Source organism: Sinocyclocheilus rhinocerous, unplaced genomic scaffold (genome assembly GCF_001515625.1).
Source record: "Sinocyclocheilus rhinocerous isolate Xijiao unplaced genomic scaffold, SAMN03320098_v1.1 scaffold1735, whole genome shotgun sequence".
Classification (NCBI taxonomy): Eukaryota; Metazoa; Chordata; class Actinopteri; order Cypriniformes; family Cyprinidae; genus Sinocyclocheilus; species Sinocyclocheilus rhinocerous.
In genome coordinates this window covers 527,315-540,725 of record NW_015642868.1, presented here as the reverse complement: position 1 = coordinate 540,725, position 13,411 = coordinate 527,315, and the positions used below count along the sequence as shown (strand labels likewise).

The window sequence follows — 13,411 nt, the reverse complement described above, 5'->3', positions numbered from 1 at the left end:
ACCAGAACACTTCAACCCAAATATTCAGATGTGTGCAGCACATTTTATGGAGGACCGTTGCTGGCCAATCACAGCACACCTTGCTTTTTCAGACCGATGAGCTTTGTAAAAATCGACGCGTTTCAGAAAGGCGGGGCATAGAGGAGAAACAATAATGTACAGTATGTGGAAAATAATGTGTTTTTTAAACCTTAAACCGCATAAACACATTTCATTACACCAAATACACAAAATAATGTTCTTTTTAGCAGCATCATATGACCCCTTTAAACCATTAAATCCCAAATGGTTCTTCTCCACTACAAAACACCCATTCGGAACCTTTATTTTTAATAATGTGCCGTTCAAATGTTTAACACTTAAAGCTAGATTTCAGTAATGATTTATTATTCAAAGAAAACATACTGTATGTATGTGGCGAAATTCTGATGCTTTTTTTCAGTTTTGTCCCAGGAGGAGAATGAACTGGGTCGGTTCCTGCGTTCACAGGGCTCTCAGGACAAAAGTCGTGCTGGAAAGATCATGCAAGCTACTGGGAAAGCTCTCTGCTTCTCTTCACAGCAGAGGTGTCTTCAAGCTTCTAATCAAATGCGATTGGTTTGGGAATTCTTCTTCTTCGTTTGGTTCATTCGTTTCTCCCTGCAGGCTGGCGCTGCGAGGTCCGCTGGGCCGTCTGTACCAGGAGGTGGAGACGTTTCGTTACAGAGCCATTTCTGACACGTGGCTGACGGTGAACAGGATGGAGCAGTCACGGACCGAGTACGGAGGAGCTCTGCTCTGGATGAAGGACGTTTCTCAGGAGCTGGATCCCGACACACACAAGCAGATGGAGAAGTTCCGTAAGGTCAGTCTCACGCAGTGAAACCGTTTCTCCAGCAGAAGGAGTAACGTGTCTTCTATCATCTACTGTAGCGTGGGATGAGAATGTCTTCTAGAAGGTCTGAAATGTCCGTGTTTATCTTAACCTCTTCTTTCTTCTGCTGGTTGTTTTTGATGGGCAGCAGTTTCATCGTTTTTCATCCCTCAGGTTCAAACTCAGGTGCGTCATACCAAGACAAGTTTTGACAAACTGAAGAATGATGTGTGTCAGAAGGTTGATCTGCTCGGAGCCAGTCGCTGTAATCTGCTCTCACACGTTCTGACAACCTATCAGGTGCTGCATTTTAATTGCATCGTGTAGCTTATTTATTTGTTTGTTTATTTATTCATTTATTTATTTACCTGATTAGTGAGCGTTGTAAATGTGATGCATTTATTATTTAATTAGATTAAATTAAATTCATTTTATTTTTTATAAATTATTCTGTTTATTATTACTTTTTTATTATTTATTATAATTTTATTATTATTATTTATTATTATTATCTAAATGAATTGTTAAAGGCGGTTATATCTCACAATTTAGCAGAATAAAGCCTTCCAGAACGACATGTCATGAGGATAAATATCTGTCTTTTCTTCTATTTCAGACCACATTGCTACATTTCTGGGAGAAAACCTCTCACACTATGGCTGCTATTCATGAGAGCTTCAAAGGCTGCCAGACTCATGAGGCTTCAGCGCTGGGGGTGAGAGCTTTCAGAAGAAATGAATCTCAGTATATAGATCTTTGGTGATATTCATATTTATTCATATGAATATGTGTACGTACTTAAATCTCATTTTGTGTTAAAACGATAAAATAAGTTTCATTTTTCAGTGAGATTTGGATTTGTTTCTGATGTTTTTAGTTTAAAAGAAAGATGATTGTTACATTTTGTATTTACGTTTACTTAATTATTTATTTAGCATAGCATATTTTGGGAAAAAAAATACACTTCAAATGTTCGGGGTCAGTAAGTTTTTTTTAAATTATTTTTATCACTATTATTCAGTAAGGGTACATTACATCAAAAATGACATTTATTATGTTACAAAAGATTTTTCTTTTAAATAAATGTTCTTTTGAACTATCATAGTTTTCAACAAAAACATAAAGCAGCGCAAATGTTTTCATCATTGATAAGAATAATTGTTTCTTGAGCATCAATTCTGCATATTAGAATGATTTCTGAAAAATCATGTGACACTGAAGACTGGAGTAATGATGCTGAAAATTCAACTTTACGTCACAGAAATAAATTATATTTTAAAACATATAAAACTAGTAAACAGTTATTTTAAATCGTAATAATATTTCACAGTTTTTACCATATTTTCGATCAAATAAACGTATGCTTGGTCAGAATAAGAGACTCCGCAACCCCACACTTTTGAATAGTAGTGTGTGCTACAGAGCGAGGTTTGGATGTCTCAGTTCTCAAGTAGAATATCCTCTTGATATTGTCAATAGTAGAGAAATGTCTTCACATGACATGGGGCAAGTTGTCACAACAGGAACCTGCTGCTTATTGATTAATCATCCCAAAATAGGCTTTTGTTTCAGACCTGTGATAAAATAATAACTCTTACATTTATTAAACACTCACCCATCTTTGATCATTTAGACACACAAGCAGTGATATTATGATGCACGTCCAACAAATCTGTCGTGTCTGATACTCCAGGGTTCAGATCAAGCTGCAAAGAAAAAAGTAAAGAAGAAAACGAAGGCAAAAGCAGAAGATGAGGAGACGAGTCAGAATACAGATGAAACGTAGGAGCTGTTCTGTCCTCATTTATTGTAGTCTGACGTGTATATACCTCTAATCGCTCATATCATATCTTCTGTTTCAGGCTTATTTCAATTGAAGAAGAAACTCTGAGCAGTAACCTCATGCGAACAGGTAAAGCTTTCATGAAAGCTGAATGAATTTTATCCACAGATGAAGAGAAGTTCATCCTGTATTTACAGGAAATGATGACGCTTTCTCCGGCGGTCAGGAGAAGGATGGCTTGAGTTTGTTGAATGAGATTCTGGGCAGCAGTTCTCTGGAGGACGGGGGTTTCTCACAGGAATGGCGCGAGGTGTTTGGGGATGAAGATCCGGCCGGCGGTAGCAGAGCAGAGACGCAGCTGTCCGAGGAGGAGCCCGCTTTCTTTCTGCCTTCCAAACTACTCGACCGGAACATGAACGGCCTGCAGTCCACAGTCTCAGGTCAGCAGATCATTATGGAACAAACTATACACTAGTGTTCAAAAGTTGGGTTGGTAAGATTTTTTTGAACGTTTTTGAAAATATTCTTAAAAGTAGAAAGACTTCAAAATTTGAAAGACTGCATTTACTTGATCAAAAATAGTCAAACAGAAAAATTTTGAAATATAATTGCAATTTAAAATAACTGTTTTATATTTAAATATATTTTAAAAAGTAATTTATTCCTGTGATGCAAAGCTGAATTTTCAGCATCATTCCTCCAGTCTTCAGTGTCACATGATCCTTCAGAAATCATTCTGATATGCCGATTTGTTGCTCAAGAAACATTTCGCTTTATTAATGTTGAAAACAATTGTGCTGCTTCATATATATTTGGAAACTTGGTACGTTTTTTTCAGGATTCTTTTATGAATAGAATGTTCAAAAGAACCGCGTTTATTTGAAATCTTTTGTAGCATTCTAAATTTCAATACTGTCACTTTCAGTCAATTTAATATGGAAGCCCATTTCCATCACAGAATTTCAACAGAGTTTACCTCTTGCAATTCTGACTTTAAATTGGAAAAAAAAAAAGCCTGAATTGTGTGATGAACAATTTGCAATTAACCTTTTTTATTCTGTGGTGAAAATGGGATTCCATCATTTAATGTGTCCTTGCTGAATGAATAAATTAAAAGTAAATACTTTTTTTTTTTTTATTTGACCCCAAACTTGTAGTGTACATCCATTGTAAATGCTCTTAAATATTGTCTGTATTCCAGGTTGGACAACAGCCATTCCGCAGAATATTCCTGAAAACTCATCTGTAGCGAGTCAAATCTCTTCCAAACCTGCAGTGAAAGGTAAATATGATCAGAGTCATATGTCAGTCATAACCAGTATTGAGAGTGTAAACATGCATTGATCCGTTGTGATGCATCGATGTGAAAAAAAGATGCATTTACAGTATTATAGAATTGAATACTTAAAACTTGATTATAATAATAATGCATTTTGTGTTGATTTTCTTATCCAAAAAGAATCTATTTTCAGTTGTAAATGTATGAATCATAACCCCACCACCCCTCCCCCCAAAAAAATAAAATAAATAAATACATATAATTAAATAATAAATAAAATTGAGAGACCAAATTTCAGAGCAAATATTTATACCCCTAACTTTAGGTTGTATTTTTGTATATATTGTAATACAATTCTAATACTCCTTTTTTTTTTTTTCATTACAGATACCTCAAAAGATCTCTCTGCTTGGTTCAATCTGTTTGCCGACCTGGATCCGCTGTCAAACCCGGACGCGATCGGCCGAACCGATGAAGAACAGGAGCTCCTGAACGCTTAATCTGCCCTGCTACAGATGCACTTTACGCTCTTGACGCACAATCGACAGTTCATGAGAGGCCTACAGACGCCTGTCCTGGACAGATATCAGCACTGATTTCTTTATGCCATAGTAGTTAACCTTAATTATTTCATGAAGAAATATTTGCTGCCAAAGGAAACTAATACTAATCACTCTGGCCTTGATTCCTTTTCCATTTGCTAGTATTGTCAAGGCAGTTTGATTTGCCATTGGCAGTTTTGATCTTGTATTACATAAATATATATATATCCTTACACAGCATTATCAGCAACAGTAAGTAGTTTGGGTTTGTATGTTGTGATATTGCATGATTTCAGATTTTTTATCGTTATTTATTTTAGATGTTGCCTTGATCAGTTATGAAAGAAATGGAAGGTATTTTTGCAAGTGTTATTTAAGTAAAGTATGCATTTTGTCTTACTTTAGTGCCGTCAACTAAAACTAATGCTGCATTTCAGAAGCCTTAAATATGAGAGGATATCACAGTCCTTCAATTCATTTATTTGAATGAACATTATATATTATATTGTGGAGTGCTTATGGAAACTTCACCTGATGTGAAAGCAGCTATTAATAGGTCAAGGTGTACATAAATGTAACACGTTATTTAAGATGTACTGTATGGTTATGTTATAAAAAGCAACTGTGCTCACTTTTTACAGGCTTGTTTCTGGAAGTGTTTTATTTTTAATTCATTTATTTTATGTATTTATGATGGTGGATTTTTACTTCCAGAACCTGACTATTGTACTCTTTATTTTTGTCATGAATACCAATAAAACATTGGTAAACAACTTGGTTAAACCAGGTCGTATGAAGTAAGCGTTTATGTATATGTTGGTTAACTAGGCTATTTCTCAGTGCTAATTATGTGTTTGTGTGCCTGAAAACGGATTCCCATGTACTACAAATTACCTTTCACCATACATATTAAACTACAAACATGCAAGTGCAATAAAATGTAATAAAACTTTGTAAATGTGATTCCACATAACACAATACACAGTGGGACCAAAAGGCCTTACTGAAGTCAGTTCATATCAGTGCTTTACTAGACAAAGTAAAATATGCATCACCATAAATCATATCCTACTACACTAAATAATGGCATATCATTTTCTGTATTTTGTGTTGTACTCGTGTGTTTCTTCCATTTCTAATACGACTGTAACCCTGAATGACATGAAATGAATAAAAGCAGCTTCATTTTACCCAATAGTGTGACTATACCTTTTATAATGTACATACACAAATTGCATGCTGCCACTTGAAATGTTCCTTTAAAAATATTTAGAAAGAAAATTATTTCAATTGTTCTCAGAAGAAAGAAAATTCTGTTTCTGGATCTATATGCAGATTAAACATTTTCATGACTAATAAGTATTAAAACTAATATGTGCACATACTATATTACTGGTACATTTTCCTTTATTTTTTATTTAGAATGTACATTGCTGTTTAATGTAAACATTAAAAATCCCCCAACCAAATAAATGCAGTTTCAAAAATAGGAAACACGTAGTTGGAGTAAAACAGAAATTAATGCAAATATTATACTTTGAAAAATTTCACTTTAATGTGAGCATCCAGCAGTCATATTTATACACAATAACAGTGTCACATGAATAAAAGGCTAAAAACACAAAGCCATTTTTACTGTTCTGTTTGTAAACGTATGAACGTTAGGGCTGGGCAGCATATTGAATATGCACAATATATTCGCAATCATTTTGCCGGCAATACAATGACTGTTGGGGTGAAATGATGTTTCTTCTACAGGAAAAAAATATATATCATCAAACGACTCAAAATATTGAAATATAATTCGCTATATCGTCCAGCCCTAATGGAAGTTTAACCTGAGTTATGTGTTAAGGCATGAAGCACATTTTTGGCCGTTGATTATTGGTCATATCTAATGCGTTTTACCTGGTTAGTAGGATGTGCTGCAAGGTTAAGTAAAGATTTGTGTATTCCAGCAGAATGACATGAAACCCCAAGACAAAGTTCAACATAATGGTCCTTTTGTACAACCATTAGCAAGTACGAAATTTCCTAGAAAAGTCAGCTGTTTGAGATCTGAGCTGTGATTGGCTAACTGAGCAGCAGGCACTTCCTAATACTGCAGCGTTCAGACGACACGGGCCGCAGTTCTGCAAATGAACCAGACGTCTGTCCTGAGCTGGGGCGAGCAGCATCATCTGACGGGAAAAGAGAGGAGCACAGCAGCTTCACCGGACAGAAGGCCGAGCCGCTCGGAGTGAAGTTCACCTTGTTTCTGTCTGGGCAGGAGAAGATGGGAAAGCCTGGTGTCCTACAAGTGCTACAAGGAAATAAAAGCAATAATATGAGTAATATATAAAAGCAATAATATTTATGCATACATAAAATAGTATACGCTATTACATATATGTCACTATTAATGCAACTATTATTAATGCTATTATCCCTATTAAAAAAGTTAACAAAAATACAATTAATATTATATGCCTTTATTTACAGTACACATATATATATATATATATATATATATAAAAAAACTAAAATATCATACAAATATGTATGTATGTATATACACACACACGTTTGTGATATTGATATATTTGTGATATTTATATATGTATATATACAATTTTTACAATATACAAAATATTAAATTTGTAAAAAATATACAATTCTTTTAATAACAGCAAATATTAATAAAATTAAAGTATATGCAATACTGTAAATATAAACACATTTGCAAATATTGCATATTAGTATTTTGGCTAAAAATTGTTCTTTGTGATACAACTATTAATATAACTGTTATTAGTACTATTATAACTATTAAAATAGTAAACAAAAATGATATTAATAGTATATGCTATTATATATGTCACTATTAAAACAACTATTATTATATCACTACTAAAAAGTAAACAAAAATGCTATTAATAGTATGCCTATATAGTATAATATACATATATATATATATATATATATACACACATACATACATATGTGTGTATATATTTAAATATATAATTTGTTATTAATTAGTAACTTTATATTGTGATATTTATATATGCATAATGTATATAAATCAAATAAATATACAATTACAGTTATTTTTTAGCAAATACCTAATCAAATGAAAGTACATGTAATATTACTGTAAATATACACACCTTTTTAAAAATAACAAATGACTGGAAAAGTCATGATATTGTCCACAAAAAACATGTCTAAGCATGATGCTTTAAATTGAGTGCTAAACTGCTATCAAAACTGAGCTCGAGCTGTTTTACCTGCAAACGTCAAGCAAAACCTTGTACCAGCAAACACAAAAACCAAAGCATGCTCTCTGGATGTGCACAGCAAAAGCAGAAAGCAAGGCATTTTATGAGAACCGAGAACGCAGTCAATGGTACTTACATGAGATCTTCAAACACTTTGACTTTCTCGCAGCCCTCAGGAGGCTCACGTTTAAACGTGTAACTGTTGTTGGGTTTGGGAGAGCTGGAAAACTGAGGCAGAGGTGAACCACACCTGTAATCTGAGAGAACGAATCGAGCGTTAGTTTAAGCAAATCTTCCCTTATAAACATACTGTGAAGACAGCACAGCACAGTGATGGTGTCAGAGGGCAGCACCGTGGGACTGGTACTGAACGAGCGCTACCTTTCTCAGCGTGGGCGGCAGGAGAGCAGCAGTAACAGGGACTGCAGGAGATGTGTGTGTGATCATGAAGAGGAGGAACAGGAGCGCGGCCGCCGTCCCGCACCTCCAAGGCCTGAACCAGGAGGACAAACACAAAAATAATTACAAAAGTGTTACGAAGTTGAAATGATTCACTGAAACCTGTGTGTGTTTGTACCTTCTCCTCCTCTCTCCCCCAGTCTTCACAGATGAAGACGTTCTCCAGCTCCTGGTTAACACAGTCACTATAGCTGGGCATTCGACAAATGACGGGTCTGGAACGGACCATATCAAATGAAGAAGCAGAGAGCCGCTTTGGCTGGAAAACAAAAAGCAGCAGTAACCTGATTAATGTCAAAGTCTGAATTTATCAAATCTATATGTATAGGTTAATCTCACACAAATTTTACCCCAAAAGATAAAAAGATTAAAATATGAAATCACATTTTGCAAAATGTGAAGCTTGTTTTTAGGATCATTATGGTTTTTCATATTGGATGTTTTGCGTACATTATAATTTTCTGCATTATATTAAAAAACACAATACATATACAGTATATACATCAGAGGTGCCCAAGCTACTAATACGAAGGACCAAAAATGTAAACTGATCAAAGGGCCATAAGCCAAAAATGTTGCATTATATCTACCTATATATTATATTATATTATATTATATATTATAATATTTAATGTCAAAGTCTGAATTTATCAAATCTATATGTATAGGTTAATCTCACACAAATTTTACCCCAAAAGATAAAAAGATTAAAATATGAAATCACATTTTGCAAAATGTGAAGCTTGTTTTTAGGATCATTATGGTTTTTCATATTGGATGTTTTGCGTACATTATAATTTTCTGCATTATATTAAAAAACACAATACATATACAGTATATACATCAGAGGTGCCCAAAGCTACTAATACGAAGGACCAAAAATGTAAACTGATCAAAGGGCCATAAGCCAAAAATGTTGCATTATATCTACCTATATATTATATTATATTATATATTATAATATATTTAAATGTTTAAATAAATATAAATAAAATATATATTTTAATTATTTTAAATATAATAGTATATGCTATTATATATGTCACTATTAATACAACTATTATTATATCACTGCTAAAAAGTAAACAAAAATGCTACTAATAGTATATGCCATTTTATAAATAGTTATGTGATTGATTTATATATACATATATAATATAAATAAAAAAATATCATATATATATATATATACACACACACACACACACACACACATATATATATATATATATATATGTGTATGTATACATATATATATATATACATACATACATACATATGTGTGCGTGTATATATTTAAATATGGTGAGCATATAAGACTTCTTTCAAAATCATTTTAAAAATGATTATGAATGAGTGAATGTTTGAAAATGAATGTTTCTGATTGCAAAACCCTAAAATTCTGAAGATGACTGCATACAGTATAACCCTAGCAAGTCGATGTACAGTACCTGGGCCGGATTCAGATGCATCACTTCTTCTTTCTCCTTGATACTGCGGCTGCCCTGCAAACTGCGCTGGAGCTGCTGACGGAGTTTTGCAATCTGGAAATCACATTTTTACCATCAGCAAAAGATGGATGGAAGAAACAAACAGTGACACAAAATCTAAGCTCAAGCCCTACAGCCCTACACCAGATGACTGCTGTATACTAGATGACATGACCTACAATTAACCAAATATAACAGCTGTGTCTAACCTCACAGGTTTCACCAAACAATGCTCAATAGATGTTTATATTGCCACAGCTTGGGATTCCCAAACTGACTTTGCAAGTGCACAAGAGCCAATAATGGCAAGTCAAGACATAATGTGTGGGTATGTTTGAGGATCATTATGGGAAAAGAGGCCAATTATACGCCCAGAGTATGTCTATAAACACATTACCACCTATCACTTTAAATACTTTTCATGTGTAAAAACGGTCGCACCTCTATGAGATGGTCAGCGCTGCCCCATGATGCCGAGCGTTTGTGCACGTTAACCTCTCCTTCATCCTCAGTCCAAAATCCAGGAGTCTGCAATAAACATGGTAAAAACATGGTTAAAACACATTCACCATGCAAATGCTGACTATAGCTTGTTATGGCTTATACAGAATATATTCTTGAAGTCATGTGACCTACATATGTGAATTTTTCGTAAAACAACAACAGGATATTTGTGGTTGGCAAACAGCATGTGTGTCGCTTTGACCGAAACCACAACACAACGATGAACAAACACCCAGAGCTACAGACAGCCACAGAAGATGGACAATATGCACCGCAAATAAGTGCATCTTTTTCCAGATACTGGTTTTCGGTTGAACCTGCACGTGTCATGTTGCAACTTGAACTTCCAGGCTGTCTTGAATGTCTTGTTTTGTGGTATGCCAGCTGATAAACTTCTGAGAAAGCTAAGGTGAAGGGTGGAGGAATATTTAGAAATGTTTCAACTGTTTTAGTACATGTAATAAGAGACAATAATAAAAAGCTTTCACTTTATGGATTAAAAAAAAATAGAAGAAAGCAAGTCATACTGGTTTGTAACGATATGAACCTTCTGGAAAAAGAAGTACAGTACACCTTTGTATACTTTTAAAAAGAATAAACTAAAATATACTTCAATGTAATTTCTATTGCAATGTCATGTATTTAATATGTGTATATATATATATATATATATATACAAACAAAGAGTGAAAAATTTAAGGGGGTCTGAATACTTTCCGTACCCACTGTATATATTCCCAGTGCAAATAACTTTTACTGTACCTTATGATTACACTTAAAAATATAAATAAATATGCATACATTTACTTAAGAAGCAAAATGACATAAGTCTTGTTTTATGAGAAAATGATCAAAATTAAGTTTGATTAAAACATGAACAAATATCTGCCAATGGGCTCAGAAAAATCAACTTAATTTAAAGTTAAACTTATCCCATTGACAGATATTTGATTATTTTAAGCATAAACTCACCTAATGTTGTTCAGTTGATCAAAAAACAAACTAAAATAAAAAATTAATACGATATATATTCAATTTGCATGTAAATGTATCTTGTTTTAGGAATGTTTAGATATTTGTATTAGAAAACCAAGCAAAAATACTGAGGAAGATATTCATATTTTGCAGTGTATGCAACATTTAATGCCATGTCTTTATGAATTTAAGACTTTTTGCCCCAACTTTAGAACCTTTTAAGGCCTTAATTTGTAGAAGGGTGAATTGAAGCCCTGTTCATAATATTACCTGAAAGTAGTTTTTGAAAATATACTTTTAAGTACACTACAAGTGCACATTCAATCAGACGCAATTCTTTTTCACAAATGTACATTTTGGGTGAACTATCCCTTTAAGGAAGTAAATAGGGTCAATTCTGATTTGATGTTGACTAAAGAAAACAATACAACACAAGTTTTTAAACACCAATCATTAATTCGCCAAACGCTTTAAACAATGGCAAAAGCTGCTACTGTCAACAAAGAGCCTCGGCGTGCTTCTGCAGCGTGAAGAGAGATGTTGAGAGAAACGGGCTGATTTTGACATTCTGGGCCGCTCTGGGAGCGCGAGGCCTCCGCGAGCCAGATCAGACATTAGCATATGTATGGATCTCACTGCAGGCAGCTCAGCGCCGGCACACAAAGAGCTGTCGGAGAGAGCCAGGTGGTGCAGAGACACACAGCCATGTGCTCTTGAGCCTTAGGTAGCGTGTGCACACACCTACACACAAACACACACAGAGCGACAGGTGCAAACTGCTGCACCTCCAGAAAGAATTCACTCCACACAACACCAGAGAGAACCTTCTATAACGGCAGACTGCCACCAAACATCGGGCCTTTGTGACGGCTTTGTTTCAGGGGAGGCGAGTGGTCTCAGCAGAGCTAAACCACCGAGCGCTCAAAGACTTCATGATACTAATGAATAAAGGAAACAAAACCCAGTAAGAATAAACCTCAATACACACAGATGACCATTTCAACCAGTCAGAAACAGCTCAGCTAACGAGCAAAACTGGCCTTCAGCATACACTGTCTGGCTCCAAATCAAATGTACTTACTTACTTAATAGACATTTCTGGTCTTATTGTGAATTATTTACTGGTGCACATTATTTTAGATATTACAAAAAGACGTTTATTTATTAGTGCATGTTATTTTAGATACTAAAAAAAGGCATTTATTTATTGCTGCACGTTATTTTAGATATTAAAAAAAGACATTTATTCATTGGTGCACATTATTTTAGATATTAAGAAAAAGTCTTTAATCAAAAATGTAATAATTTGCATCACCTCTGCAGCGAATAACATTACTTTTTTCAAACTTTTTTTTTCCTTTTCCTTTCTGTGTACCATCAAATATTAAATGCCTCTATAAATCAATATATTTTAAATATATTTTCCACAATATTTCATTTTTCACAATTAATATTTAAAATTCTAAAATGCAAATATCTTTAAAAAATGTTTAAAAAATGTATAATATGTATATACACACATAAATCCTTTTCCACTCTCCATTATAAATCAATAAATCAATCCCTGATTGATAAAACTGACATGTCTTATTTAATACCCTATTTAACTTGGAAAAACATCAGATTATGGAAGTGAAATTTGTTGTGAACGCCATTTCATGCTGATTCAATGTGTGTGAATTACCTAAATAACAATGTCATTACAATACAAAATGAAATGGCAAACTAAGTGTCATTTATTTTAAAGAAAGAAGCAAATAAGCAAACTTTTCAATCTGGATGATTAAAAAACAAACTATGTTTTAAGTGATAAAACAACAGAAATGAAACTCAAAATTGGTCACTTTGGTCATTTTGTGTTTGTGAAATACTAGCATTACATTAGTATTAGTAAGTCACTCAGCAAAAATTATGAAAAAAGTAAAGTAGTTCTGAGAAAGTTATCAATGTATCAATTATATTTTAATAATGTTTTGTTATCAGTGGCATTCAGACATTAAGTGTGATGTTTCTGGTTGATTCATCAGTGCACAAAATTCCAAATAATACACCAGTCTTTGTAACCTTTCATCAAAAATTGAATCATTTGCACCATCTCTGCAACAACTTTCCTTTTCCAATATTCCAATTTTCAAATAAATCAATTCCTGATGGATACAATCAACATATTGTCTTGTTTAATATCCTGTTTAATTTAATTTCTGATTATGGAAAGGAAATTGGTTGCAAACAACATTTCATGCCGATTTTTTTTTTTTTTTTTCAA

General features: G+C 33.8%; 2 protein-coding genes across 2 annotated transcripts in view; one reads left to right on the top strand and one right to left on the bottom strand.

Annotated features, from left to right (window-relative positions):
* Window positions 1-5,236, top strand: part of LOC107756897 (islet cell autoantigen 1-like) — a 12,031-nt gene extending 6,795 nt beyond the window's left edge. Inside the window, exons 7-13 of the mRNA XM_016574220.1 lie at window positions 1,028-1,153; window positions 1,470-1,568; window positions 2,547-2,635; window positions 2,716-2,765; window positions 2,834-3,076; window positions 3,838-3,918; window positions 4,303-5,236. Of these exons, the coding sequence (XP_016429706.1) occupies window positions 1,028-1,153; window positions 1,470-1,568; window positions 2,547-2,635; window positions 2,716-2,765; window positions 2,834-3,076; window positions 3,838-3,918; window positions 4,303-4,415 (801 nt within the window). The 3' untranslated portion in view covers window positions 4,416-5,236. The remainder of the gene's footprint in view (window positions 1-1,027; window positions 1,154-1,469; window positions 1,569-2,546; window positions 2,636-2,715; window positions 2,766-2,833; window positions 3,077-3,837; window positions 3,919-4,302) is intronic.
* Window positions 5,237-6,027: 791 nt separating this feature from the next.
* Window positions 6,028-13,411, bottom strand: part of LOC107756883 (glucocorticoid-induced transcript 1 protein-like) — a 9,558-nt gene continuing 2,174 nt past the window's right edge. Inside the window, exons 4-9 of the mRNA XM_016574203.1 lie at window positions 10,108-10,194; window positions 9,628-9,720; window positions 8,295-8,435; window positions 8,099-8,210; window positions 7,854-7,974; window positions 6,028-6,759 (exon numbers count right to left, since the gene is read on the bottom strand). Of these exons, the coding sequence (XP_016429689.1) occupies window positions 6,531-6,759; window positions 7,854-7,974; window positions 8,099-8,210; window positions 8,295-8,435; window positions 9,628-9,720; window positions 10,108-10,194 (783 nt within the window). The 3' untranslated portion in view covers window positions 6,028-6,530. The remainder of the gene's footprint in view (window positions 6,760-7,853; window positions 7,975-8,098; window positions 8,211-8,294; window positions 8,436-9,627; window positions 9,721-10,107; window positions 10,195-13,411) is intronic.